Here is a 23,813-nt window from a genome sequence, read left to right on the forward strand (position 1 = left end):
GCTCTATTGAATCATATCGAAAATAGAGCTAACCCATCCCTTGTATACATTCAGGAAAGTAGTACACATGGGTGACCACCGTAGCCAGAGTGATTACGCGATATCAACAAATTATTCCAGGGTCCGTTTAAGATCAGTGGATTCACAATTTCAGGAATTTGACGCGGAGGAACGGTCCAGGTAAAATCGGAGCTAATCGCTTGAACTGTTCGCTTGTTCTCTGGACACGTCGAGGACTTTGTTGTTGAGTTGGGTTCTTTCAACCTCGAATGTCCTTTTGAGTGCACACGAATTAGAGGTTGTATGTATTACTCGGTGCTTCGAATTCGGGAGGCATTTCTACATACATGTTCATTATAGAAAACAGTGGAGAATAGTCAACTAACAGAAATCAGGCGCGGCATGCGATCAATTCACAGTGCATCAGTAGTACCATGATAGTCACATAAAAAAGAGGGGAACTTTACAGTATTTATGGACATTAGCACTTGAGCATTCGTCAGACATCTGTAAATGAGCCCTACATTTGCGGATATGCGGTGGCCTCCGAGTGTGGTCCTACACTCCTTTCTACAATCTTCACCACCCTCCAATCATTCAGACCTGGGTTCGTAATTTGATGTCTTCAGAGCGACAATAAATTATCAATTCATATCCACTTGCAGGCAGTCATACCAAACTTACTTATCGAGCAAATGAGGTTTGAGGCGATCGATCCGCCAAAGACGGTTGATTGTGTCTGGGCATCTTGCACATTGATAGATCTCTGGTGGTTTGAGTCCGACACAAACAGGATTGCGGGGAAGGATAGAGATCAACTTTCGCCTGTCGTATATCACATCAACGTCGACCCGAGCGCGGTGAATGGAATGCCTGAAAACCCAGCACGTCAAATGTATGTCTCCCGTAGAAATAGATATACGGACACGTCTTTGGCGTGGCGAAGCGCTTTCTCCTTTGTTGTTGCTTTGTCGTAGTGTTCAGGGCAGTGGTTACAACACCAGACATCGTACTCTGTATTCGGCCAGCGTTCTTCATGTCTTTTGATACATTCCGTAGCCTCTGCCGTTAGGAGCGCCCAAGACGTAACGGAGGAGTGGGATTTCACTTTCTCCACATCAATGACATGAGAAATCTATCCGAATCTCAAATCAGCTTTGGGTATCATCAAAATAGCACGACTTACACATTCCCTCCACTTCAAGGCCTGGCGACCAAGGACTCTGCGGTCCCAAGAAATGTCGCATCCCTCGCAGAAAAACCGCGCATCCCTCGCATCCAGATCATTGACAGTCGCTGTTTTCGGGTCCATTCCCAGAAGATCAACTAACGCGAGTGCGCTGGCTCTGCCTGCAGAGCTGAATCGAAACCCAAACTGTGGACCGATGCATTTAAAATGAGAGCGCAGGTCTTTCAAGCCGATCGGGATTGAAGCGTGGCGTCTGTTGAAGCGACCTTCGCAAGATGCACAAACGAAGACATTCACAGCGAGGTCCATGTTCTCATAAGGGGCTTCTAGCCTGGCATAGATATTGCTTTGATGTGTCTGCATCCAAGCATCGAGGAAAGGCGTCAGGTGACTTTGTACGGGTTCCTCTGGGAGCACTCCAACCTCATTCGATTCCGAGGCAATGAAAGCTGAAAATGGCTCCCATTCATAAACTACGTTCACCCTCGGCAAATTTGGCCATGAAGTCGGAGGAAGTGTCTTTTGATAGGTGTGATACCGGTCTTCCACTAACTTCTGCCTTTGGAAGATCAAAGGCCGTCGCTCTTTTTCCAGTCTGCCAATCTTGTGGGCCTCGGAAGCTCGCAGCAGTGCAAGAGCAAGCTGCTTATAGGCTTGATTCAAATTTCAGGAATGGATTATATTGTAAGAAGAGAAGCCTGTGCTTACAATGATAGTTAAGTTTGAATCTTTCTCGGTTTAAATACTGATCAAGAAGCACGCCAGATGCGACATCTAGATCCACTTGATCATGACCGCGTCGTAAAAGGACAGAAGCATGGCTAATATCAATGTCAGTCCTTGACACCTCCGATGATGAAGGTCAGATGAGATACCGTTTAATCAACTCCTTCATGTTGTCCTTGTGTCCCTTATAACTTGATGGCTCATCTGGACCATAATTGCATTGGTCGCCGCTGATTCCTATCCATCAACGTCAGCAGAGTGTATTTCATGAGGAGTGTATATATCACCTCATTGACACGAATCACATTGGCTGATTCCAAAGATATAAAATTCTCAAATTCTAGGGATGCACCGAGGATACCAGAAGAGATTCTCGAGTTGAACAAGAGAAAGGAAGTAATCATCTTGTTGATATCCCACGTCAAATATCTTGGCCTCCGGCAATGGTTATTGTGGTAAAACCTTTGATCTAGTTTCAGCATTTAATGATGAGACCATGTCATGAAATAGAAGGAAAGTTACATTCGCGATAAGAAGGAGGGATGCATTTCCAGAATGTTTCTACATCCTCCCTGACCCCAAGGCAATTCACATCAATGCTAGACTTCTCAACATACATATCATCCTGCGTAATTCAAAAGCACTCCAAGTAAGTCAGAGACATCACTGAATATATCATCCACTGACCATACAGCACTGGCAAAAGCGGCGTCGAAAATGAAAATCAATCATGGCGCCCTTCCGCCCGCAATACTGTCCCAATAATCAGCATTTAGAAACACCATAGTGGAACAGCCTACATCACACGTCGCTGGGCCAAACAGCATCGAAGCCCACTGTGGTTCAGAGATGTCCAGAGGACGCCGCGGTAGAACATCAGAACACCTCTCGAACACTTCCTTCCAGATGGATAACGTTCTCCGATCCAAGAGTATACTCCTCATCCTCTTAGTCGAGCGTATAACGGAATATAGGTCCATAGGATGGAGGAATTGAAAGATCTAGGTTGGCATGTGGCTCAGTAAATCGGTTGAAAATCCTGAGGCGTAAGGACGAACCTCGAGAAGAAGTTCAATGGGAAGATCCAGAACAAATGATCTGTCTACAGAAATTGGTCTTGAAGCCTTGATCTCTGCCCTCCTCCGGCGCTTTATCGCAGCCGCGAACCAATTGCCTAAGACATGGGTGATGAGTATGATCTGTGTTCCTTATACCCTGCTTCGCAACTTACCATACTTGAAATATGGGTTAAAAGAGCCCTTGAATCGCACTGGATTAACCCGCTCGTAGATCTTATCAAGCTCACTGGCCCTCTCCACGTCGTTAAATGGCAGAATACCAGCGTTGGGAAGAGTCATGGTGAATTCGTCGACGATTTCTTCGCACGTCATCATTTGGGGAGCAGAGTTTTGAGAGTTGGGCGTCGAAAGCAAGGTCGAAAGTCAAGGACTGAGTGTCACATCTGTCACAATCGGCTTTGACGCGTGACTCGGAATGCTGACCAGTCTTCATGACCACCTTTATCGGACAGAGCACTCGGGAGAAAAACTTACATAAATTGAGGCAAGCTTAAAAATCCGTTCTAGGTGTTACACGGACGTGAAGATAGGGAGGAATGTGAGTGTATGCGCGAAAAAGCGCATAATGGATGGGTAGAAAACTCCGTGAATTATCCCCTTCTAGAGTACGAAACTAATACCTAGGCGGTCTGTATTTCAACCACCAACGGTGACTTCGCACCCTTCCAGACATACCACCTCTCAAATTCTTCCAAACCTATCCAACAACGGTCGTCCGTAACTCGGCTTAATAAATCACACATATGGTCAACTCCAAGTCAAAAAGTCAAAATAAATACGTACAGCATCTTCAGGTGCATTGCCCAAAATCTTCTCAATCTTTTCCAAAACCTCTGGCGTCAACTTTGGGATCACCTCAAGCGCCTTGAGGTTCTGCGTGACCTGCTCAGGACTCGACGCGCCGAGAATGACGGTGGACGTGTTCGGGTTCTTCGCGACCCATGCGAGTGCCAGGGCGCTCACGGTCGTGTTGAGTTCTATTGACCCCGTTCCAAATTGACGTCGAAAGATTTAAATGGGAGAGACCGACCTTCCTCCGCCAACTTGGTCAATTCCCTTACTTTACGCAGCTTCTCTTGGCCTTCGGGCTCTTGCAACTTCTTCACTGTTTCTTTGAAGAACTCGGAGTTGGCGTCGAAGCGTGATCCTTTGGGAATGCCGTCGTTGTACTGGATAAAGATGGCGGTTAGAAGACGGACGACGTGCATTGAAGGGGGGGGAATCATCCACCTTTCCCGTGAGCAAACCGCTGGCGAGGGAGGACCATGCGGTGGTGCCGAGGCCGTATTTCTTGTAAAGCGCACTTGAAGATAACGTATTAGGGTTCGGAGAGGATCAGGAAAATCATATAACGCACTGGTATTCCTTCTCAGGCCGCTCGCGGTGGAACATACTACAAGAAATCAGGATTCCGTCGACCGCAAAAAAAAAACATGAAAGCATACTTGTGCTGGCACTGCTCAGCAATCGGAGCAATCAAGTTCAACTTGCTAGCAATATCTATACGCACATATGGATAACTCGGTCACCAAGTTCTACCAAAGCAAAGTAAGCAATCTGTACTCACGATGAGCTTCTTCAATCTCGCGTGCACTCCATTCCGATGTAGCCCAATAAAACGCCTATGATCCATAAGAACCTAAATTAATGCGCCATTAGGGCAATAAGACGTACCCATCCTTTCTCAATAACGAAGTTAAAAGCACGGACAATCTCCTCCATCGGAACTATAACTCAACATCAATCACTAAACGCTACACATATATGCGCACTTACCAGTATGATCAGGACGATGCGCAAAGATAACATCAACATAATCCAACCCCAAACGCTCCAAAGACTCCTTGGTACCTTCAACAATACTTCACATCCTCACCATCAGCCTCCTCCTCTTATCCGAGAAAAACAGCAAGTAAACACGCACTGTTTCCTCGAAAGCCCACTATCATTCGGGCCCTTCCTCAATCCCCAGAATAGCTTAGTAGTAATAACGAGATCGGTACGGCGAAGTCCTAGCTCTCTGATAACGCGGCCCCTATACAATGTTATCAATCACAAGGAAACAAACAGAGGCGATCACGGAAAAGAAGGATACGAACATCTCCAACTCAGATTTCCCAGCCGCATATGCCTCAGCAGTATCGAACATGTTGATGCCCGCGTCAAACGCAGTCTTGATGATATCCTGTACACCATGGCCATCGCGTTACTTCAACTTCAACACCGGAAAAGCCGGAAGAGCGAGCGAACCTTTACGGGATCGCCGACAACGGTGGCTCCCAACGTTAACCCTGATTATCGATCGCATACATTAAGTATCCCATCGATCGAAAGCAAGTCCAAATTTTGAACATACATCCACCCAGAGAGAACACAGGCACACGCAATCCGCTAGATCCCAGTCTACGGAAAGGCATATCCTTGGGGTCGAACTCCAATTTGACTTCTGTGGCCGACATCGCTTTGAGGACTTCGTTACGGTAAGAGCGAGGTAGAGTTCCAAAGAAGAGGGTGGTTTGTTTATTGCGAAGCGAAAAACGCTTGCTTATATATACACTAGGTAATCATCGAGTGCGCCATATGGTGGACAGTGGATGTGACCGAGAGTGACCGTTTTCAGAAACCGATCAAAGATATTGAACCAATTATAGCATGCGCTGACACATTTGCCAGATAGCTGACCCGTGTGGGAGCGGGTAGATAAGATGATCTATACCCGGTGACAGAGGCATGGTATGTGATGGCGAGCGAGGCCGACGTAGATGAGGGGAATGGAAGACAACAGCTCATAGCTTTACCCTCGTAGTTAGGGAAGGCAACTGTATCTATAGCTGGCGAAGGAACCTTGCGGAATTATTGGCAATCACTTCAACTGTGGTGCGACTCAAAGAAAAAGAGGAACGAGGGCCAAGGACGAAATGGAACAACTATATCATTAGTGCACCGACATAAGATATACATACAGGAGAGTCCGAACACTTCAAATAAAATCAATCGCAATCGACTTCGGGCAAATTGGTGCCATCAATCAAGTACAAGTCGCCATTCAAACCCTAGCAGACCAAAGTCAGACGAGGGCGATAATAGAAGGAAGTAACGCACCTCTCGTTTATCCAAAATACGGATACCATCTTCCAGGGTTACACGGCTCCACTCTGGCCCTTTGCCGTCATTCTTCGATATGGGTGTAAAGGTGACAGACTTTCCGCGCAGCAGAGTCTCATACTGCGAGTCCAAAGATATAGGTGCTTCCTACAGATACAAAGGATCAGTTCCGTAGCAAGAACTTCAAATTGTAACGTACCGGGATGACATGTGCAGAAACCCAATGCTCAACATTACTCTTCGACCGACTATCAAACTCCTCTTCCGAAATCTCCACCCCATCATCAACGTCATCCAGTCCTTGGTGCCTAAAATCGACAACCAACGCATCAATACCACATCTTTCAGAAGAAACGAAACGAAACGTACGGTTTCCTCGCCAGCGCCATAACAGCCTTATTCGTCGGGACCAGCAAGGTCAACTTGAGCCTCCCATCCGAGAGCATGGAGCTCATCTCCAGCTCCCTTGCATAGCTGTAAAAGATGGACGCAGAGGGCTCGAGGGTGAGCAGGTCCGCGAGGGTGGGTTTGCTGCTTGTGGTGGGTTGGCTTTCGGTGTGCATGGCGACTTGCTCTGCCTGCGATGCGAAGGTGGGTGTGAGGAGGGCGAGGACGAGGAGGAGAGAGGATATGGAAGGGAGATACATGGCTGGAGTGGGATTAGACAACGTTCGACTTCGGGCGCACTGATGGTGGTGTTCGGTAAATGCCGGATGCTCACTGCTTTTTCTCACTGTCTGCTGCGAAAGGGGAAGATTTCAAGGCAAGGCAAAACGTGCTGAACGACGCGCAGACTTTATAGTTGAATTCTGGTGGAAACTACCTTCAAGACTGAGAACCATGGAAATAACCCATAGATTTTTCCAGGGAACTGATGAACGACGAACAATAGACACGAGATTCAGTTCGTCATGGGGCATGAGGGACTTCCTGATTGGAGAGGGCGGTAAGTCGTTTACTTTGCACTTTGTCGCGGTTTCGTCGACCAGAGGTCGTCGCATATCTAGGGTCTACCATGGGCGCTGCCGATTGGGCAGTGCAGGGTCCTGTCCACCCGTGAACTCCGTTCTGTGCGGGATACCACAAACTAGACCTGCAATTGTCAAAAATCCACCTCGAATCTGCCCATCTCTGTTGCACCATGACTCGCTTCGATGACTTACCACCCGAGATCCAAGATGCCATGTCTACCCCCTTTCACAACATCCTCCCGCCCACAGATCCCCAAGCAGCCACTGGCACCTCCATCCAGGGCGGTCTCTACCTTGGCTCTCTCTCCGCCGTCGTAGACCCATCCGTCGACGACCTCCGCCACCTCAACATTACGCACATCGTCCAAGTGTTCAACGTCCCCTGGCTTGTGCTCACGGAGGAAGAAGGCTTCACGTGCTATCGCGTCGATATCGAGGATGTGCCCACGCAGAAGTTGGATACACAGCTTCTGGAACAGGTCTGTGCCAACATTGAGGAGACGAGGAAAGGTGGGAAGAGCGTTTTGGTACATTGTCAACAGGCGAGTTTTGTTTTTTGTAGAGTTTTTTTGTTCCTACATACTGAAAGAACGTTGTATGTTACAGGGCGTATCCCGCAGTGCATCTATAGTCATCGCGTATCTCATCCGCAACCATCATATGACGTACGACGAGGCCTTCAAGTTCGTCAAGAGTAAGCGGGCATGTGTGAAGCCGAATCCAGGCTTTGTCAGGTGTTTGCGGGCCTGGGAGGAGAAGTGGAGGGTGCCAGCTTCGTCACAGATCGATGATGGTGAGCCAGCTGATCAGGGTACAGGAGGAGGGGGAGGCGGACAACAGGAAGGAGAACACTAGTAAAGAGTGTAAAAATGCAGATGGATTCAGATAGGATTGACGTTCTGGTTATGCGGTTCATGGGTACTAGATGGTCAGTTTATCGAGGTATTCTGTGCCCCTCTTTGAAATCCACGGCCAGTGTATTTAGCGTTGGCGTTGCGTCGAAGGGGTCGTGTCAAGCCACCGCCCCCATTCTCACAACTGGCAAGAAATTCCAAGGGTCTTCTTGGTAACTCAACCTCTGCGGTGTGCTGCGCGTCGTCTGGCGTTTTGAGGGAGACGGAGTTGAGGTAGAGACTGTAGAGTTGAGGCGAGGAATTTGGTGCGGCGTCCCATTCCTCGCTATCACCTGCACCTCACGAGGCCCCCTTTTTATAATTGAGGTTTTCGGCAGAAAATCAAAAGTGTTCAAGAATGCCTTGTAAATTGATTGTCACGATTTTTGAGACCTTTTCACACACAAGGTAGCCTTACATTCAGGGATACATCTTGAAAACATCCGGAAATTTCTGAACTCCCAGATAGATCGACGATGAAGAGTCCTCAATGTTTTCGAGCATCCTATCCACATGGGATTCCGAATTGGAGAGAGGGGGGTAGCGAGTGAGTGTTCAAATGTATTATATGGTGCTCCTGAGATGCAGTAATATGCATGGTGGTGGGTGCGATCTTGAAAGTCCCCGCAGTGGGCGTGATTCTAGAATTGATGGACAGCTGTAGATGCAAAACTGCTGTGTTTCGACTCAAAGAGCAAGGACGAAATAGAACAACTATGTATATCATTAGTACATCAACCAACATAAGATATACATGGGAGTGGGGAGCGGCAACGCCTGCAAAATCAGCGTGACGCTTGTCCTTGTTTGGCTCCCACCAAACTTTACATCTCGGATGTATTAAGGTCTTCGCAAAGTGGTTTGTTGGATCGTTTGGATTGTAGAGGGTCCGCCCAGCACTTTCACGTCTCTTCGAAGTAGTAAAAAATGTAAATTACATGACTAGGATAAATGTTTAGTAGGCGAGTTCCATATCTGCGTCGCTATCAACATCAGAATCACTACTTGGCCTGGGGTGTGTGTAATTATTTTGTTCTAGTGTAAGCTCGGGTGAGCCCAATTGTTGTGCGGCCTTCGCAATGCGAATGAGATGGCGTTCGACAGCTTGAATTAGTGCTTGAACCTTGAGTTCCTTGTTTCCCAACCGCGCTTTGATAGGAACCTCCTTATCGAGCCGCCGAAACCATCCAATCTCCAAATCCAGACTGGCATTTGTTCCCGGTGAGGACTTGATGATTGCAATGTCAAGCCGACACACCACCTTGTCAAGCTCATTGTTGACCTTAAGGAGATGGTTATCGATTGGGAAGTGTTTCGCGTGAAAATGTCGCCAGTAACGCGTCGTATTGTACGTGCGCGACGGAGGACGACAATCTAATTTATGTGCACGTGATTGTAAATAAGCCAACCTGTCGAGCAACTGTCGAGAACCGCTTGTGGCTCAATCGGTACAGGTAAGGCCTCAATTTTTCGGGAAAACACAAGTGGAAGATGCGAAACGGATCGACTATTTGACAAATTCTGGAATATATGATTTTCAAAATTTAGTTCAGAGGAGACGAGAGTGCAACACCAGATTGAAACAATATATTAAACATCAGGGAAATAGATAATCCTACATACCATAAAATGATTGAAATCTCTACTTTGTTTTTATCTCAAGTGTGCTGTGGAAGGAGAGCCCGAGGACGACCACCAACAAGTCGCGCTTAGCCATTACCCGAACCGGAACAGGCGTGTGGGACAATTACGGCGGAGTTGAATTTCTCCTGATGCATTGCCGCCCCCCAATGGGAGGGAGTCTGGAACATTTAAGTCGGAATGCGATACCTCGGGAGAAATAGTGCCATCAATCAAGTACAAGTCACATTCAAACCCTAGAAAACCAAAGCTTAAACGACGGCAGAAAAAGGCGACAAGAGCAGGAAGCAGCGCACCTCTCGTTTATCCAGAATCCGGATGCCTTCTTCCAGTGTTACACGGCTCCACTCTGGCCCTTTACCGTCATTCATCGATATCGGTGTGAAGGAGATCAAATTTCCACGCAGCACAGTCTCATACTCCGGATCCCAAGATATAGGCGCGTCGTACAGATACGCTACATTATGTAAGTCTCCATACACCAAACAAGTTGAACGTACAGGAATGACGTGCACAGAAAACCAATGCTCAACATTGCTCTTCAACCGACTATCAAACTCCCCTTCCAACATCTCCACACCATCATCAACGTCATCCATTCCCTGGTGCCTAAAATCCAAAACCAATACATCAATACCATCTTTGGAAACCCGAAAGAAAGAAGTAACGAAACGCACGGTTTCTTCGCCAACGCCATGACAGCCTTATTCGTCGGGACCAACAAGGTCAACTTGAGTCTCCCATCCGAGAGCATAGAGCTCATTTTCAGCTCCCTTACATAGCCGTAGAAGGAGGGCTCAAGCGCTCAAGGGTGAGCAGATCCGCGAGGGTGGGTTTGCTGTTTGTGGTGGGTCGATTTTCGGTGTGCATGGCGACTTGGTCTGCCTGAGATGCGAACGTGGGTGTGAGGGGGGGGGAGGAGGAGGGAGGGTATGGAAGGGAGATGGCTGAGTGGCGGGCCAGTGTTTGGGCGCACGGACGATGCTGTTCGGTAGATGCCGGATGCTCACTCCCGCTCGCTGTTTGCTCGCTGGAGGAGAAGACTAGGAGACTGAACGACGCCCATACTCTCCATCATTGAATTCTGGTGAAAACTATCTTCAAGACGTGGGGCTTTCATTGCGCCCACTATCTACAGATGGCATCCAGAATTGGCACCTCTCACCCAAACACACGATGGTTGAAGGCGGACTGGCGTTGACAACAAGCTTGGGCAGGAACTTATTGCCAACAGGTGGGGAAATCCCTCGGCTTCAGAATGCACCAAGGCGCATCTGAGAACCATGGAAATGACCTATAGATTTTTCCGGCAACGGACGAACGACAAATGCGCATCCACCGACCAGCCACGGCAAAGCGACGGAACCGACGGGATCATAATAGACTCAACCAGATTTAGTTTGCCATGGCAGAAGGGACTTTGATGGAATTCCGGATTGGAGAGGGGCGGTTAGGGGTCGTAAGTCGATTACTTTGCAACGAATAATCTTGATTGCTAATGTGGAAAGTCGTCGCACCAGGGAGTTGGCACGAATCTTGAAGCTCAGTTCGGAGGAAGCCTATTGCCAACTACGTCGCAAACTAGGGCCCAATATTACCGAATGCATACTTATCTCCACCACGACACAGACGATCCAAGCGACACCCCAATCTTCACAGGGCCCAGCGCGATGACTGAATATTATGCCTATGACAGAGGGTTGAGTCAATCAGGGCTCGGCGCATATCTAGGGTCTACCGACCGGCCATTTATCTCCTGTGAACACTTCATGTCCTGGACTCACCGCACCCTTTTTGGTCGTCTAAAGAGATCATCAACCTGAGAGCTGTGTTTTGGAATCAGAACTTTCTCGTCGTCTTCTCCGGTTGTGAGTACTTCCCATTGACAAACGATCTTTCTTATTTTCGAAAGCTGCCTGGGATTGCTGCCTTCAGCTTCGACAACAGCACAAATCCCAAGAACAACGCAGATCAAACGGGGTAGTAGACTCGCTCCCGTGAGGAACGCGCCCTACGGAGTGGGTATGTGCATCAAGACTTGATCAACTGACCTACTTTTGCTTGCCATCGATAAAAGCTGTTACTGGGAGACCGTGTGTCAGATAGGTCGGTGGTTGTAGGATTGACTGCACATCAACGTTCCTCCTAGTGAATGGCTATTTTCAGTAATGGAGGAAAGGGATCGCCTCGTTTCTCTCCTTGATGCTACACGAGGCTTCCTGCTGCTGTTGTTGGTTTTGAAATTCTGGTTGTATTCTGCGTCAGGGCATGGGAGCGATACTCTGACTCACTTTTATGATGCCGATTACATCCCATCAAGCTATGACCTATTACCGGACAACTGTGGACTTTGAGCAAGTAGCTCTTAATCCGCTGTTATCGCGCCAAGTCAACGCTCCAATTGGATGGCTGCCTCGCGTCATTGCTGTTCATCGTCGCATCCGAGTCATTTGGCAGCGGTTTCACCTTCACTCTCCGCATCAAGGAATCCGGAGATATGTCGCAAATAAGCTGGGTGGCACTGTACTTCATTGGCTCTCGAAACCAACTTGTTCTCATTCTCCCGATGAGGGATGCTTGTCAGTGTGGTCTAAGTAAGTCATTTATTTGAGGTGATGGACCACCCGAACAAAGCCATACATTGTCCTTACCAGTAAGTTTTTCACGGATGGCTGTTATTTCGCGCGTGTTGCGATCGCAACAAATTCTAGCCCCCTTGAATGCTCCAGTATAAAAGAAGAGCATCTGTACAAGTCGATCATGATCTTCCTTGGGACATGAGGCCTGAGACTTCCTTTTGATAAATACCGAGTCGAGTCACTGTCTGGATGCAGTGAGGCCAGGAAAAAATGTTGCAATGACCCGGGGCTGTTACCCCTATGTATTCGATGATCTCGCGAAGGGAACGCTCCGGTTGGTTGAAAGACTCCTTTACGACTCCAACTCCCAGTGACGGCATCAATGATAACGCTTCTTCGGCTCTAGAATTGAATTTGGCTTCCTGAGCAAGGTCTTAGGTGGTCCATTCCACATTGTTCACCGAGGTGATGGATTACAACAGAAAAGTTACGGTGTTGCAATGGACCCACAAACATTCACCGATCATTTTCGGAAGAACCTGGCAGTCAGATGTCTCTGCAATCCATGCGCCTTCTCCCAAAACCATGCCTCCCGCGCCGCACTTTCTTAGCTGCTTCCTTTCCTCTCAAACTCGAATGCCCTCATGGAATGTCTTTTGGAGGTGCGTTCTTTGCTTCTCGCTTGGTTTCAAGGAACTTAAACTTTTTTTAGGAGCTCGCATTTCAGAATGAACCCCGAATCTTTCAAAATTTCATCGCGTACGCTTGGCGTACGCATATTTTTTTTTCTTGACTGCTTACGAACCACTACGTATCCGATGTTTCGTTAGCACGGCTTTGCTAATCAGCATCTGGCCGCTCCTGGACTCATTATTTTATCCGTGCAGCGTAGGCTTGAGAGCTTGACCTGCTTGACCAGGTCACGTACTCAATCCAGGGGCTGTGTTTTGGAGTCGGAGCGTTCCTGTCGTCAAGTACTTCTCGATCGCAAATAATCTATTTTTAGAGACTAGTAGTGAAGCCGTATCTTGGTTCACGTAGAGAGTTGTTTGGAAAGTTTCTGCCTTCAACTCCAAGTCCGACGTCGGGGAAAATCAGAATGCTAGTCACTCAGACAGGTCAAGCCCTGATCAAGACCGCTTGCTCCGACCTCTGGCCCATCCATCGATAATTGATGCTATTCGGACTTCCGTTGGACGGTTCATCATATGTCAAATAATTCGGTGGCTTTAGAATTGGTGGGCCGGTATATTATTGGCTCACACCCAACTCAGCTGTTTTTGGCAGTCATAAAGGAAAGGGACCTCCTTGTTCCTCTCTAATGCTGTCTTCTTTCTATAAATTCTGGCGCAATTTTTATTCTGAGGGCATAAGGAGAGTATTTTGACCCACTTTCATACATACCGATGATTGTAACAGACTTTGGGCCCCTTGAACGCAAAATGTTAAAAGAAGGAAACCTGCACAAATCGAGTATGATCTCTTGGGGCTTGACACCACAAGGCTTCCTTTTCAAAAATTCCGATCAGGTCAGGAAAAGCTGTTGCAGCCATCCATTACCCCGAATGCTGACAATAATTCTACAGCTTTTATCGGATGGTTCTGCCCCACCTATTTACACGCCAATCTGCCGGACCCCAGTCCTATTTGATTGTAAAAAATTTACTGAGTCAAAACGATGAAGAACTTGATATGTCCATTTTAACCGGTGAAAATTTTATTTTACTTTGTATAAGTAGCCAATAAATGAGTGGGCTTTGACCAAGGTGAGCTGGGTGTAGACTTACTGTAATGTCAATATAAGAAGCTTGCCAGTAGGATGCTCTGCCATGCAGCGTTGTGTCGTCGCTAAAAGGCCTAGTATTTTACTCGAGGAGATGCGTCAGCCGGAACTTTATTGAAGAAGCCCGCATTTTTTCTGCGGCTTCAATTGAAATGAACCAGAACGCGAGCCTGTCTTTTGTTTGGATGGGCGTCAGGAAGTAGCCCCTTTGAAAAAAAACACCGAACTATTTTCCTGAACTGACAATGCCCACAAGTGGCTACCACCTTTATCATAAAACTAAGGCACTTGCCTGTAGAGCTGTGTGTATAAGTCCACAAGTTTTATGAAAGGCCTTTCATAGGTGTGTCCTGTGTCTTTCTTTCATAAAGGCTATGTTCTTCTCATAAGATATAGGCAAGGCCACAGAGTGCTTTTCATAATTAAACCTGTGCGCTTTCAATAGGTATTTCATTCACTGGGTTAGGTGTATTCATTGCCTTTTTCATAATTAATGGTGTGCACCTTCATTGAATATTTCATTAGGAATTTTGGGCGCTTTCATTGCTTTTTTCATAATTAATCCTGTGTGATTTCAATAAATATTTCATTCACTATGTTAGGTGTATTCAATGCCTCTATCATATTTAATAGTGTGCGCTTTCATTGAATATTTCATTAGGAATATTGGATGCTTTCATTGTACTTTTCATAATTAATGCTGTGCAATTTCAATAAATATCTCATTCCCTAGGTCAGGTGTATTCATTGCCTCTTTCATATTTAATTGTGTGCGCTTTCATTGAATATTTCATTAGGAATATTGGATGCTTTCATTGTACTTTTTATAATTAATGTTGTGCAATTTCAATAAATATCTCATTCCCTAGGTCAGGTGTATTCATTGCCTCTTTCATAATTAATGCTGTGCGCTTTCATTGAATATTTCATTATCAATTCTGGGTGCTTTCATTGTGCATTTCAATAAATATTTCATTAGCTAGGTTATATGTATTCATTGCTTCTTTCATAATTAATGATGTGCACTTTCATTGAATATTCCACAGCTTTCATTGGGATTTTTCATTGAGTATCTCAATATTTCATTCCAATTTCATATCTGCCCCCAGGGATATCATTATGATTTTTCATTATATTCCATGATAGCAATGAAATAGCTATTACGGTCCATCCAATGGGTCATTGGGAGGGTGGTCACATGACAAATTTCCAAAAATGGTAAAAAAACAAAAGTTGTAGCTCTTTACCATAGCTTCCAGAATCAGTTGGAATTATGTCCTAAAGTGCTTTCATTGTGGAGATATAAGGTAAAAGGTTTTCAAAAGCGCCGCATTTTTTTTTTTGTTTTTTGCATTTTTCTTCATGAAAAGAACACTAAACAACATGATTTCAACAGATTTAGAAAGCTAAGAGAAGGGGCTACAACTATTGTATCGTGGGAAATTTCTCCCAAAAAGGAAGGTACATGCCCTAAAAGGGTAATTGACACTGACAGACTACAAAAGTAATTTATAGCCTACAAAGTTTACTAATAGACTACAAAAAAGACTACAAAAGTTGGACATAGACCACAAAGGTCAGACAAAGACTACAAAAATTAGTAGTGTCTGCTTTTCTCATTACAAAAGTAATAGTGTCCGCTTTTTGAGACTACAAAAATTAGTAGTGTCTGTTTTTTCAGACTACAATGGTTTGTAGTGTCCGCTTTTTGAGACTACAATGGTTTGTAGTGTCCGCTTTTTTCATTATAAAAGTTAATAGTGTCCACTTTTTGAGACTACAATGGTTTGTAGTGTCCGCTTTTTGAGACTACAAAAGTTAGTAGTGTCTGCTTTTTCAGACTACAATGGTATGGAAAGCAAGACTGATCTGCTCTGAAATTTCGGTCGCCGATTGATGGCCGCATATTGCTAAGTAGAATAATTGATTCGTGATATCTGCACTACAATTACATAATGTACATCTATGTTTTTCGAACTGCATGCTCCCTCTCTTTGCGATCTATTCAATGCTCTCACCATGTAACATCGTGTTCTTCCCAATCCCAACCCCAGGTCTATGCTGCCATAGGGACTTTGCTAGCTTTGGCTCCATGTATGCACATTTGCTTTCGGTCTTTTGTTACTACTTGCGTTTTACATCACACTAGTAGAGCAAATTTTTCAAGCTCATCGTGGGGTATCAGCGTGCTATAGCTCTTCCTCTTGGCTTTTCCAGAGTGTTCTATTTCTTTCGAGGGCATTCAAGGGGTCTCAAGACGGATCATCACCATGATCAGGGTCCCAATATATAAAATTTCAATAAATCATATACTGGCTTGAGCGTCCCACCGACTACTTGCGCGTTCAGCCCGACATCTGGCTTTTCTTTGATTACTTCTCTCTATGTCAGCCTCTCCAGACGCTCCGGATGAAGATTCAGAGTATGAGGCTGAATTCACGTCGGAGCAAGCTAACGAGGTCACCTGCAATCGCTGCTCGAGGGTGTTTCCTTTGGGTACGAAGTTGAGATTAGTGCACAGCAAGAAGAACGGACAATCCGACCGGTTTTTCTGTCCCGAGTGTTTTGAGTATTATCGAAGCAAAGGAACTACCGTCCGTCGGACTCAGGGCAGTAGCAATCGAGGTACGCACAATTCTTGGTCTGTTTCTTATATCTCAACGTTTACTTCTTAAAAACATAAAGCTCCTTCTGCGCTTTTCGAACCTGGCGCACATCCATTCAACGGAAAATTTGAATGTCACTCAGCGGTCCGTCAACAAGTTGCGGCAGCGCAGCGTATTGGTACGTCGAATTTCCTTTCATCTGTGGCGTACTTTTTGACATCCGATATTTAACTATAGAGGGCGCTTATCCGATGGTTGCAGTGGGGGAGATCTCTCAGCACATGGGGCAGGTCAACCTCAACGTGAATCACGGTGCATCCTCGCGGAAATCGATTATCCAACACAACAAGAAGACTCCTAAACCCTCTGGGGTTCAACTCAACTTACTTCCAATCAACTCGTCCTCGACTCTTCCGTTCCCGGCATTGAAGTCTAAACCCCTCATAAATCCCGGATATCAAGAAGCCCATCAATTTTACAACGAAATGCGTGCCCATTTTGCCAACAAAGCATATAGTGGTGTTGCAAATGCGGAACTCATTGTTGTAAAGGTTTGGATGATGATGCGGGTTCCAAACCGCAAATCTCCTGCCCCCGTTTCTGTAAGTTTGATTTTCATACGATAAATTCTAAGTTTATCTTTATCTACTCAGGATATCTTCGAAGCCCTTTCGGACATTCCGGTCCATATTGGTGCTAGTGATCTCAAGTGGGTGCTATACCACGCACTCCTCCCTCACTATGTCAAGTGGTCGAAAGGCTTCCCTCTCCATCCAGATGAGTGTCAAATTCGAAACAAACACTGGGTTGAGCTTGTTCCCAAACAGCCAGACGTTGATGCGGTGGCAGATCATTTTTTTACTTCCAAGGGGAAGAACAAGGCAAAGGTCTTTGCGCCGAAACAAGGCATTGAGCTTTATCTTGCCATCACCCATGAGAAGTACGATGCCATCTTGCAACATCTTTCTGACATTGAAGAGGTAATCAACCATTTTGCTTCTGACTCAATCAGTAAGAATTCAATCTTGTGTTTTCTAGGGCTATCAATGCAACGAGAATGGGTCAACAAGTCTCAGTCAGGTCATTTTACCAGCAAAGAAGAGCACTGGCAAGCGGAAAGCTCGAGATTTTGATACCGAGGTAAGAGTTTGTTTTTCAGGTAACTTCTTCATCAACTGACGCATATCTAAGAACATTGCGATAGCAAACGGCGCTGAACAGGCATCTCCACATCCGTCGCTCGATCAAGTCAAACATGCTCTTCTACTCCAGCAGCCTCCAAGGAAAAAGAACATGCGATCACTCTGTAAGTTTTTACGCTATGAATACGTATGAGCTTGCTATGAAAAGCGCTAACTCGAAACTGTTTTTTTTTAGTTGAAATTATTACGATTACTGCGCAATTTCTTCGACCACCGTCACGCCCATCTTTCGCGGAGTTGGTGCAGAATCCAGAGTTTCTCCTTCATCCGGAGAAATTCCCACCTCGTCAAATGAAATTTTCGTATCCGCCATCATCGAAACCACTCCAGGGCGCGTTCAAAATCGCTCATTTTGGCCATACTGACATTCCGCTGTTTGGCAACTCCACACGAGTTTGCATCAAGCAGACGTTCTCTACTTCAGAGAATTCCAAGAAACCTGTCATTTACCAAAGTCAGGTCCAGGCGGCGAACCTAAGTGTCGAGCTGAATTGCCTGGGGTGGGCTTCCGCTCTGATGGATCTCGTTTATAAGTTCATGGAGAAAGAGGTGACTGTTCGTGGATTGCCGGCATTTGAGGTTCCACAAATGCGATATGTCCAGGCTGGTCTCGCCATCTCCAACGATGCAGAAGGCAGGCAGAATGCCTATCTTCTCGAAGAATTCATTGATTCCGAAGCCCCCGGCTGGTTCGTCAAGTATCTAAATAATAACTCAGCAAAACCCTACAGATTCAAGGACGAGGAGCGTTCTATTCGTGCCGAGTTTCTTTCTTTTGCACAGCATGTCCAGTTCATAGAAACAGGTGGCCAGGCATTTGTTTCCGACCTTCAAGGCAAGTTTCTTGATTTTAATTTGGTGTTGACTTACTTTTCATTATTTTAGGTGGACGTGCTCTGCTCACAGATCCCCAGATCATCACAAACCCATGAGCTTTCAGTTCTTCCTATTTTCTTTCCTACTTCTGATTCCCGTTGAGTAGGACTTTGATTGGATTTCTTTTCGGTGAAGGCAACACCAATTTTGAAACCTTCACGGCTCAGCACAGATGCAATCGCTTTTGCAGTTTTTATCAACTCCCTCCGCCAGTCGATGCCACTCAAAGTGCAGCCAAAACCGAGACATACAACGAGTCCCTGAACATGATTCCTTCCCCAGGCTCAGATTCTTCGTTTCCGCGGAACCCTCTCCCAGTCATGGTGTCTGTTAGCAACTCGGGAACTGCACCAATGGACATTTCCGAAGCTGGGAATGTGCATTGAACACAGTCGGGCACTGGAGTCTGGCAGCGCCATTTTTATTAGTATTCATTCTATTTTACATACATGCCAACGTCAAACATGTCGGTAGTTGTACTCCCGACTTATATGCGATAATGTGAGCAACGTAATCTGTGACCACCAAGCCATGCATATCTCCCTCACTTGTTGGTGCTCGTTGCTCAGGTAGTATGAAAGAAACTTGCAAAGAGTGCCAATGTCACGCCTTGCAGGTCTGTAATGAAATAGGATGCTCGCTGGTTTACCCAACCGAAAGCTTACTAGCTACTTATTACAATTATGTATTACCTTCAGACTCTTCATCTGAATCATCGGTGAAGGACGCATAGTCAGACCCGTCACCATCATGATTATAAGCTCCAACAACTTGATCACCCTGCCAAAGTTCCCTCAGACCTTCCATGAGTGGAATTGAATCCTCCTCAACCTCTTGTGTGTGGGCGCGTTGCGAAGAAATGAGAGAGGCCATTGCCTCATCATGGTCAGTCTCCAAATCTTGACGGAAACAATGGAGTAGTTGGCGGTACGTGTCCCAGAATGTACGAAAAGTGATCATGGGAGACCCAATGCTAGAATAGAAAGCACTTGCACGCTGATTGAATAAGGGTGGCGTCAGCTGAAAGACCGGGTGGTCAGGAGGAGCAAACTCTGCTTCAAGACGGTCAATGAGCTCTGTTGGTACAGGAATCTAGTTGAAGGCTGAGTAAAGAAAGCAAACAAAAGAAAGAAATGCTTCTCAGCAGACAATTACCTTAAAATCGAGAGCTCCAAACTGCTCTGGCTTCTCACGCATCAGTTCCGGAATCCCATGAGGCAAGACCTTCTTGGTGTTGGCGCGTGGAGGAGTTCGATTTCGAACAATGACCCATTTGTCAAGTTCACTCTGGAGCCACGGAATAGCGAGCCAACGGAACACCAAACTGGATAATGAAGATGAAATGGCTGAATAATTATACAAATTTTGCACTCACTTTTCAAGTATGTCGTCAACATTATAGTATCCGGCATTGACACCAGATTCAAATAAATCCTCATAACCAGGTGCAAAATCACGCCGGAACACAGACCAATTGGCCTCTGATTTGACATTCATCTTGTTTCGCTTCCACCGGTGCTGAAGAGTTCCCACAAGAGAGGGATCGAGCTCATGGCGTGCACGGGTCTGTATATTTGCAATGCCATAATTCTCCGACCCAGGATCACTCTGAGTTGTAAGCGGTATTGCTATATAAGACCAGATAAGCGGGTTGGAAGACAGAAGAAAAGAGAAACTTACCACCATATTTTCGAACATGATCCAAAAAGAACTTCGCAATCAAACGGGGATTCTTGTTCGTCCACCATACCTTGAGCCAATTGTTAATGCCAATAAATGGGTCAATACCATTGTGTAGCCAGAGGCCGAAACGTGGCCCCCATTTGTCGTGTTGGTCCATGGCCCAAATATCGTTCACGCCGGCAGCATAGAACCGGCGTCTCTTGAAACGACGACGACGACGAGCCTTAACGGCATCAGGCTCAGTCTGGTTTAAGTAACACATAATGAGAGGTCTTATAGATAGTTGAATATATTATGCTCAGAAGAAGAATCAGAAGCTCACCGTGGCACTCGCATGTTCAGTTCTACACGTAGCTGTTTCCGAATCATCTCTGCTCCTCGACTGGGATACTGTTGGCGTATATTCTGGATGGCCTCAGCGATGGATTCCAGAGTATGGGCCTGCTGCCTTGTGCTTTTAAGTCCCCATTTCCGACGCAGCCTCTTGATACTCGAAACACTGTCCAATATAGAAGTAAGCTACAAAATAAAAGGCTTCGGAAACGCACCTAAGGCCGTATTTCTCGGTATCATAGTGATCCTTCATTTGCGTTGCAATTCCGGGATCATCTAGGTTGAGATGATAATAAAACTCAATGGATTCCCTTATCTCGGGCTCCGGGGCTATGTTGAGGAAATGTGAGAAAAAATGCGGTCAATGATAAAACACAAAACTCACGTAGTGGTTTATGCTGATTAGGCATGGTGAATCCGAGCTAAAAGGTTCTTGCTGAGTACTGGGTGATGCTTGCATGTTCTTTTATTTCGGGAGTTGGCAGCGGCCTGGAATGTTCTGGCAATTTCACGACTTGTTCGCGATACAACGGCAGGTAGTCTTGATATCTGACTCCAAGAGCATGGAGGTTCGATAAAATCTGGGGAAATGTTGTTTTCATTGTAGAGTTATGACGAACCATGAGTATAAGGTTGACGGTTCACATTCTGGTACTTATTTTCATCGTTGCCTACCGGAATTACAATGGAATTACACAGATCATTGATATTCTTCAAATGGATAGCATATCCAGGAATTGTATATGTTCAAACGATGCCAATACATGGTGGATGTTGGACAGCAAGACTTAGGCGATGGTGAGGCGGGGATGATGCGGCAAAATTCTTTAATGCAGATTGCACAATTATCGTACATATATTACAAATCAACGAAATGACTTAACAATATGCGGCCATCAATCGGCGACCGAAATTTCAGAGCAGATCAGTCTTGCTTTCCATACCATTGTAGTCTGAAAAAGCAGACACTACTAACTTTTGTAGTCTCAAAAAGCGGACACTACAAACCATTGTAGTCTCAAAAAGTGGACACTATTAACTTTTATAATGAAAAAAGCGGACACTACAAACCATTGTAGTCTCAAAAAGCGGACACTACAAACCATTGTAGTCTGAAAAAACAGACACTACTAATTTTTGTAGTCTCAAAAAGCGGACACTATTACTTTTGTAATGAGAAAAGCAGACACTACTAATTTTTGTAGTCTTTGTCTGACCTTTGTGGTCTATGTCCAACTTTTGTAGTCTTTTTTGTAGTCTATTAGTAAACTTTGTAGGCTATAAATTACTTTTGTAGTCTGTCAGTGTCAATTACCCTTTTAGGGCATGTACCTTCCTTTTTGGGAGAAATTTCCCACGATACAATAGTTGTAGCCCCTTCTCTTAGCTTTCTAAATCTGTTGAAATCATGTTGTTTAGTGTTCTTTTCATGAAGAAAAATGCAAAAAACAAAAAAAAAAATGCGGCGCTTTTGAAAACCTTTTACCTTATATCTCCACAATGAAAGCACTTTAGGACATAATTCCAACTGATTCTGGAAGCTATGGTAAAGAGCTACAACTTTTGTTTTTTTACCATTTTTGGAAATTTGTCATGTGACCACCCTCCCAATGACCCATTGGATGGACCGTAATAGCTATTTCATTGCTATCATGGAATATAATGAAAAATCATAATGATATCCCTGGGGGCAGATATGAAATTGGAATGAAATATTGAGATACTCAATGAAAAATCCCAATGAAAGCTGTGGAATATTCAATGAAAGTGCACATCATTAATTATGAAAGAGGCAATGAATACATATAACCTAGGTAATGAAATATTTATTGAAATGCACAATGAAAGCACCCAATATTGCTAATGAAATATTCAATGAAAGCGCACACCATTAATTATGAAAGAGGCAATGAATACACCTGACCTAGGGAATGAGATATTTATTGAAATTGCACAACATTAATTATGAAAAGTACAATGAAAGCATCCAATATTCCTAATGAAATATTCAATGAAAGCGCACACCATTAAATATGAAAGAGGCAATGAATACACCTGACCTAGGGAATGAGATATTTATTGAAATTGCACAACATTAATTATGAAAAGTACAATGAAAGCATCCAATATTCCTAATGAAATATTCAATGAAAGCGCACACCATTAAATATGAAAGAGGCAATGAATACACCTGACCTAGGGAATGAGATATTTATTGAAATTGCACAACATTAATTATGAAAAGTACAATGAAAGCATCCAATATTCCTAATGAAATATTCAATGAAAGCGCACACCATTAGATATGATAGAGGCATTGAATACACCTAACATAGTGAATGAAATATTTATTGAAATCACACAGGATTAATTATGAAAAAAGCAATGAAAGCGCCCAAAATTCCTAATGAAATATTCAATGAAAGTGCACACCATTAATTATGAAAAAGGCAATGAATACACCTAACCCAGTGAATGAAATACCTATTGAAAGCGCACAGGTTTAATTATGAAAAGCACTCTGTGGCCTTGCCTATATCTTATGAAAAGAACATAGGTTTTATGAGAAAGAAAATACAGGACACATCTATGAAATGCCTTTCATAAAACTTGTGGACTTATACACACAGCTCTACAGGCAATTGCCTTAGTTTTATCATAAAAGTGGTAGCCACCAGTCCAATGCCAGATGTTTTATAATAAGGGGTCCCACCGTGATATAGTCAGGAGAAAGTTAGTATGTTTCTGCCTGATTGGAAGGTGCCAACCCATCTTGTGACTGTTTCCATTTTATTTACATGACCACAAGGTCCAAGCTCTACAGCATTTTATGTAACTGTTAACGTACGAATATCTCAGTCAGACACAAGTGTGGTGACGACTCTGTATTTTAGCTACCTGTTAACGTACGAATATCTAAGCACAGGTAGCGTCAGTCTTGGGTAAGTAAATGTAAGTAAAAGCGAACTCACCTCAGTCAGACACAAGTGTGGTGACGACTGAGGTGGGAGAAAATAAGGTTCGAGGTTTATATAGGAAAAATGGGTGGCTTGTGTAAAGACTGGTATATAACAGGGGTAAATGTATAGGATAGAAATAGAGGCGAAAAGATCGAGAGTGAGCAAACAAAAACGTACACGTAAACAA

The 23,813-nt window shown here is 44.9% G+C and overlaps 8 protein-coding genes across 8 annotated transcripts; 3 read left to right on the plus strand and 5 right to left on the minus strand.

Moving 5' to 3' along the window:
* Positions 1-520: 520 nt before the first annotated feature.
* Positions 521-3,309, minus strand: LACBIDRAFT_304523 (uncharacterized protein; the record flags this gene model as incomplete). Its single annotated transcript, XM_001884938.1, has 12 exons — positions 521-623; positions 685-873; positions 927-1,135; positions 1,187-1,842; positions 1,898-2,010; positions 2,065-2,152; positions 2,268-2,384; positions 2,438-2,540; positions 2,603-2,668; positions 2,716-2,916; positions 2,974-3,089; positions 3,147-3,309. 12 exons carry the CDS (start codon positions 3,307-3,309, stop codon positions 521-523), a joined length of 2,124 nt encoding a protein of 707 aa, XP_001884973.1.
* Positions 3,310-3,675: 366 nt separating this feature from the next.
* Positions 3,676-5,453, minus strand: LACBIDRAFT_252630 (uncharacterized protein; the record flags this gene model as incomplete). Its single annotated transcript, XM_001884939.1, has 13 exons — positions 3,676-3,720; positions 3,778-3,971; positions 4,025-4,163; positions 4,225-4,297; positions 4,352-4,387; positions 4,440-4,494; positions 4,562-4,616; positions 4,669-4,721; positions 4,771-4,856; positions 4,919-5,029; positions 5,094-5,179; positions 5,245-5,285; positions 5,351-5,453. The coding sequence occupies 13 exons, from the start codon at positions 5,451-5,453 to the stop codon at positions 3,676-3,678; spliced, it is 1,077 nt and encodes a 358-aa protein (XP_001884974.1).
* Positions 5,454-5,984: 531 nt separating this feature from the next.
* LACBIDRAFT_304526 (uncharacterized protein) lies at positions 5,985-6,746 on the minus strand (the record flags this gene model as incomplete). The annotated part of the gene is made up of 4 exons (XM_001884940.1): positions 5,985-6,047; positions 6,097-6,246; positions 6,299-6,407; positions 6,469-6,746. 4 exons carry the CDS (start codon positions 6,744-6,746, stop codon positions 5,985-5,987), a joined length of 600 nt encoding a protein of 199 aa, XP_001884975.1.
* A 536-nt stretch (positions 6,747-7,282) lies between these two features.
* On the plus strand, positions 7,283-7,925 carry LACBIDRAFT_237909 (uncharacterized protein; the record flags this gene model as incomplete). Its single annotated transcript, XM_001884835.1, has 2 exons — positions 7,283-7,621; positions 7,677-7,925. 2 exons carry the CDS (start codon positions 7,283-7,285, stop codon positions 7,923-7,925), a joined length of 588 nt encoding a protein of 195 aa, XP_001884870.1.
* Positions 7,926-8,918: 993 nt separating this feature from the next.
* LACBIDRAFT_330594 (uncharacterized protein) lies at positions 8,919-10,474 on the minus strand (the record flags this gene model as incomplete). Its single annotated transcript, XM_001884941.1, has 5 exons — positions 8,919-9,337; positions 9,373-9,484; positions 9,901-10,213; positions 10,282-10,341; positions 10,383-10,474. The coding sequence occupies 5 exons, from the start codon at positions 10,472-10,474 to the stop codon at positions 8,919-8,921; spliced, it is 996 nt and encodes a 331-aa protein (XP_001884976.1).
* A 2,345-nt stretch (positions 10,475-12,819) lies between these two features.
* On the plus strand, positions 12,820-13,178 carry LACBIDRAFT_304529 (uncharacterized protein; the record flags this gene model as incomplete). The annotated part of the gene is made up of 3 exons (XM_001884836.1): positions 12,820-12,845; positions 12,896-12,953; positions 13,014-13,178. The coding sequence occupies 3 exons, from the start codon at positions 12,820-12,822 to the stop codon at positions 13,176-13,178; spliced, it is 249 nt and encodes an 82-aa protein (XP_001884871.1).
* A 2,003-nt stretch (positions 13,179-15,181) lies between these two features.
* LACBIDRAFT_330595 (uncharacterized protein) lies at positions 15,182-18,706 on the plus strand (the record flags this gene model as incomplete). The annotated part of the gene is made up of 14 exons (XM_001884837.1): positions 15,182-15,184; positions 15,226-15,273; positions 15,534-15,542; positions 15,665-15,688; positions 15,760-15,783; positions 16,021-16,060; positions 16,358-16,591; positions 16,652-16,750; positions 16,834-17,174; positions 17,226-17,552; positions 17,611-17,712; positions 17,764-17,878; positions 17,950-18,579; positions 18,660-18,706. The coding sequence occupies 14 exons, from the start codon at positions 15,182-15,184 to the stop codon at positions 18,704-18,706; spliced, it is 2,043 nt and encodes a 680-aa protein (XP_001884872.1).
* Positions 18,707-19,215: 509 nt separating this feature from the next.
* Positions 19,216-21,076, minus strand: LACBIDRAFT_330596 (uncharacterized protein; the record flags this gene model as incomplete). The annotated part of the gene is made up of 9 exons (XM_001884942.1): positions 19,216-19,268; positions 19,316-19,318; positions 19,343-19,742; positions 19,806-19,974; positions 20,026-20,278; positions 20,331-20,605; positions 20,656-20,832; positions 20,882-20,996; positions 21,052-21,076. The coding sequence occupies 9 exons, from the start codon at positions 21,074-21,076 to the stop codon at positions 19,216-19,218; spliced, it is 1,470 nt and encodes a 489-aa protein (XP_001884977.1).
* Positions 21,077-23,813: the final 2,737 nt, after the last annotated feature.

Source organism: Laccaria bicolor, genomic scaffold, assembly GCF_000143565.1.
Source record: "Laccaria bicolor S238N-H82 LACBIscaffold_28 genomic scaffold, whole genome shotgun sequence".
Taxonomy (NCBI): Eukaryota; Fungi; Basidiomycota; class Agaricomycetes; order Agaricales; family Hydnangiaceae; genus Laccaria; species Laccaria bicolor.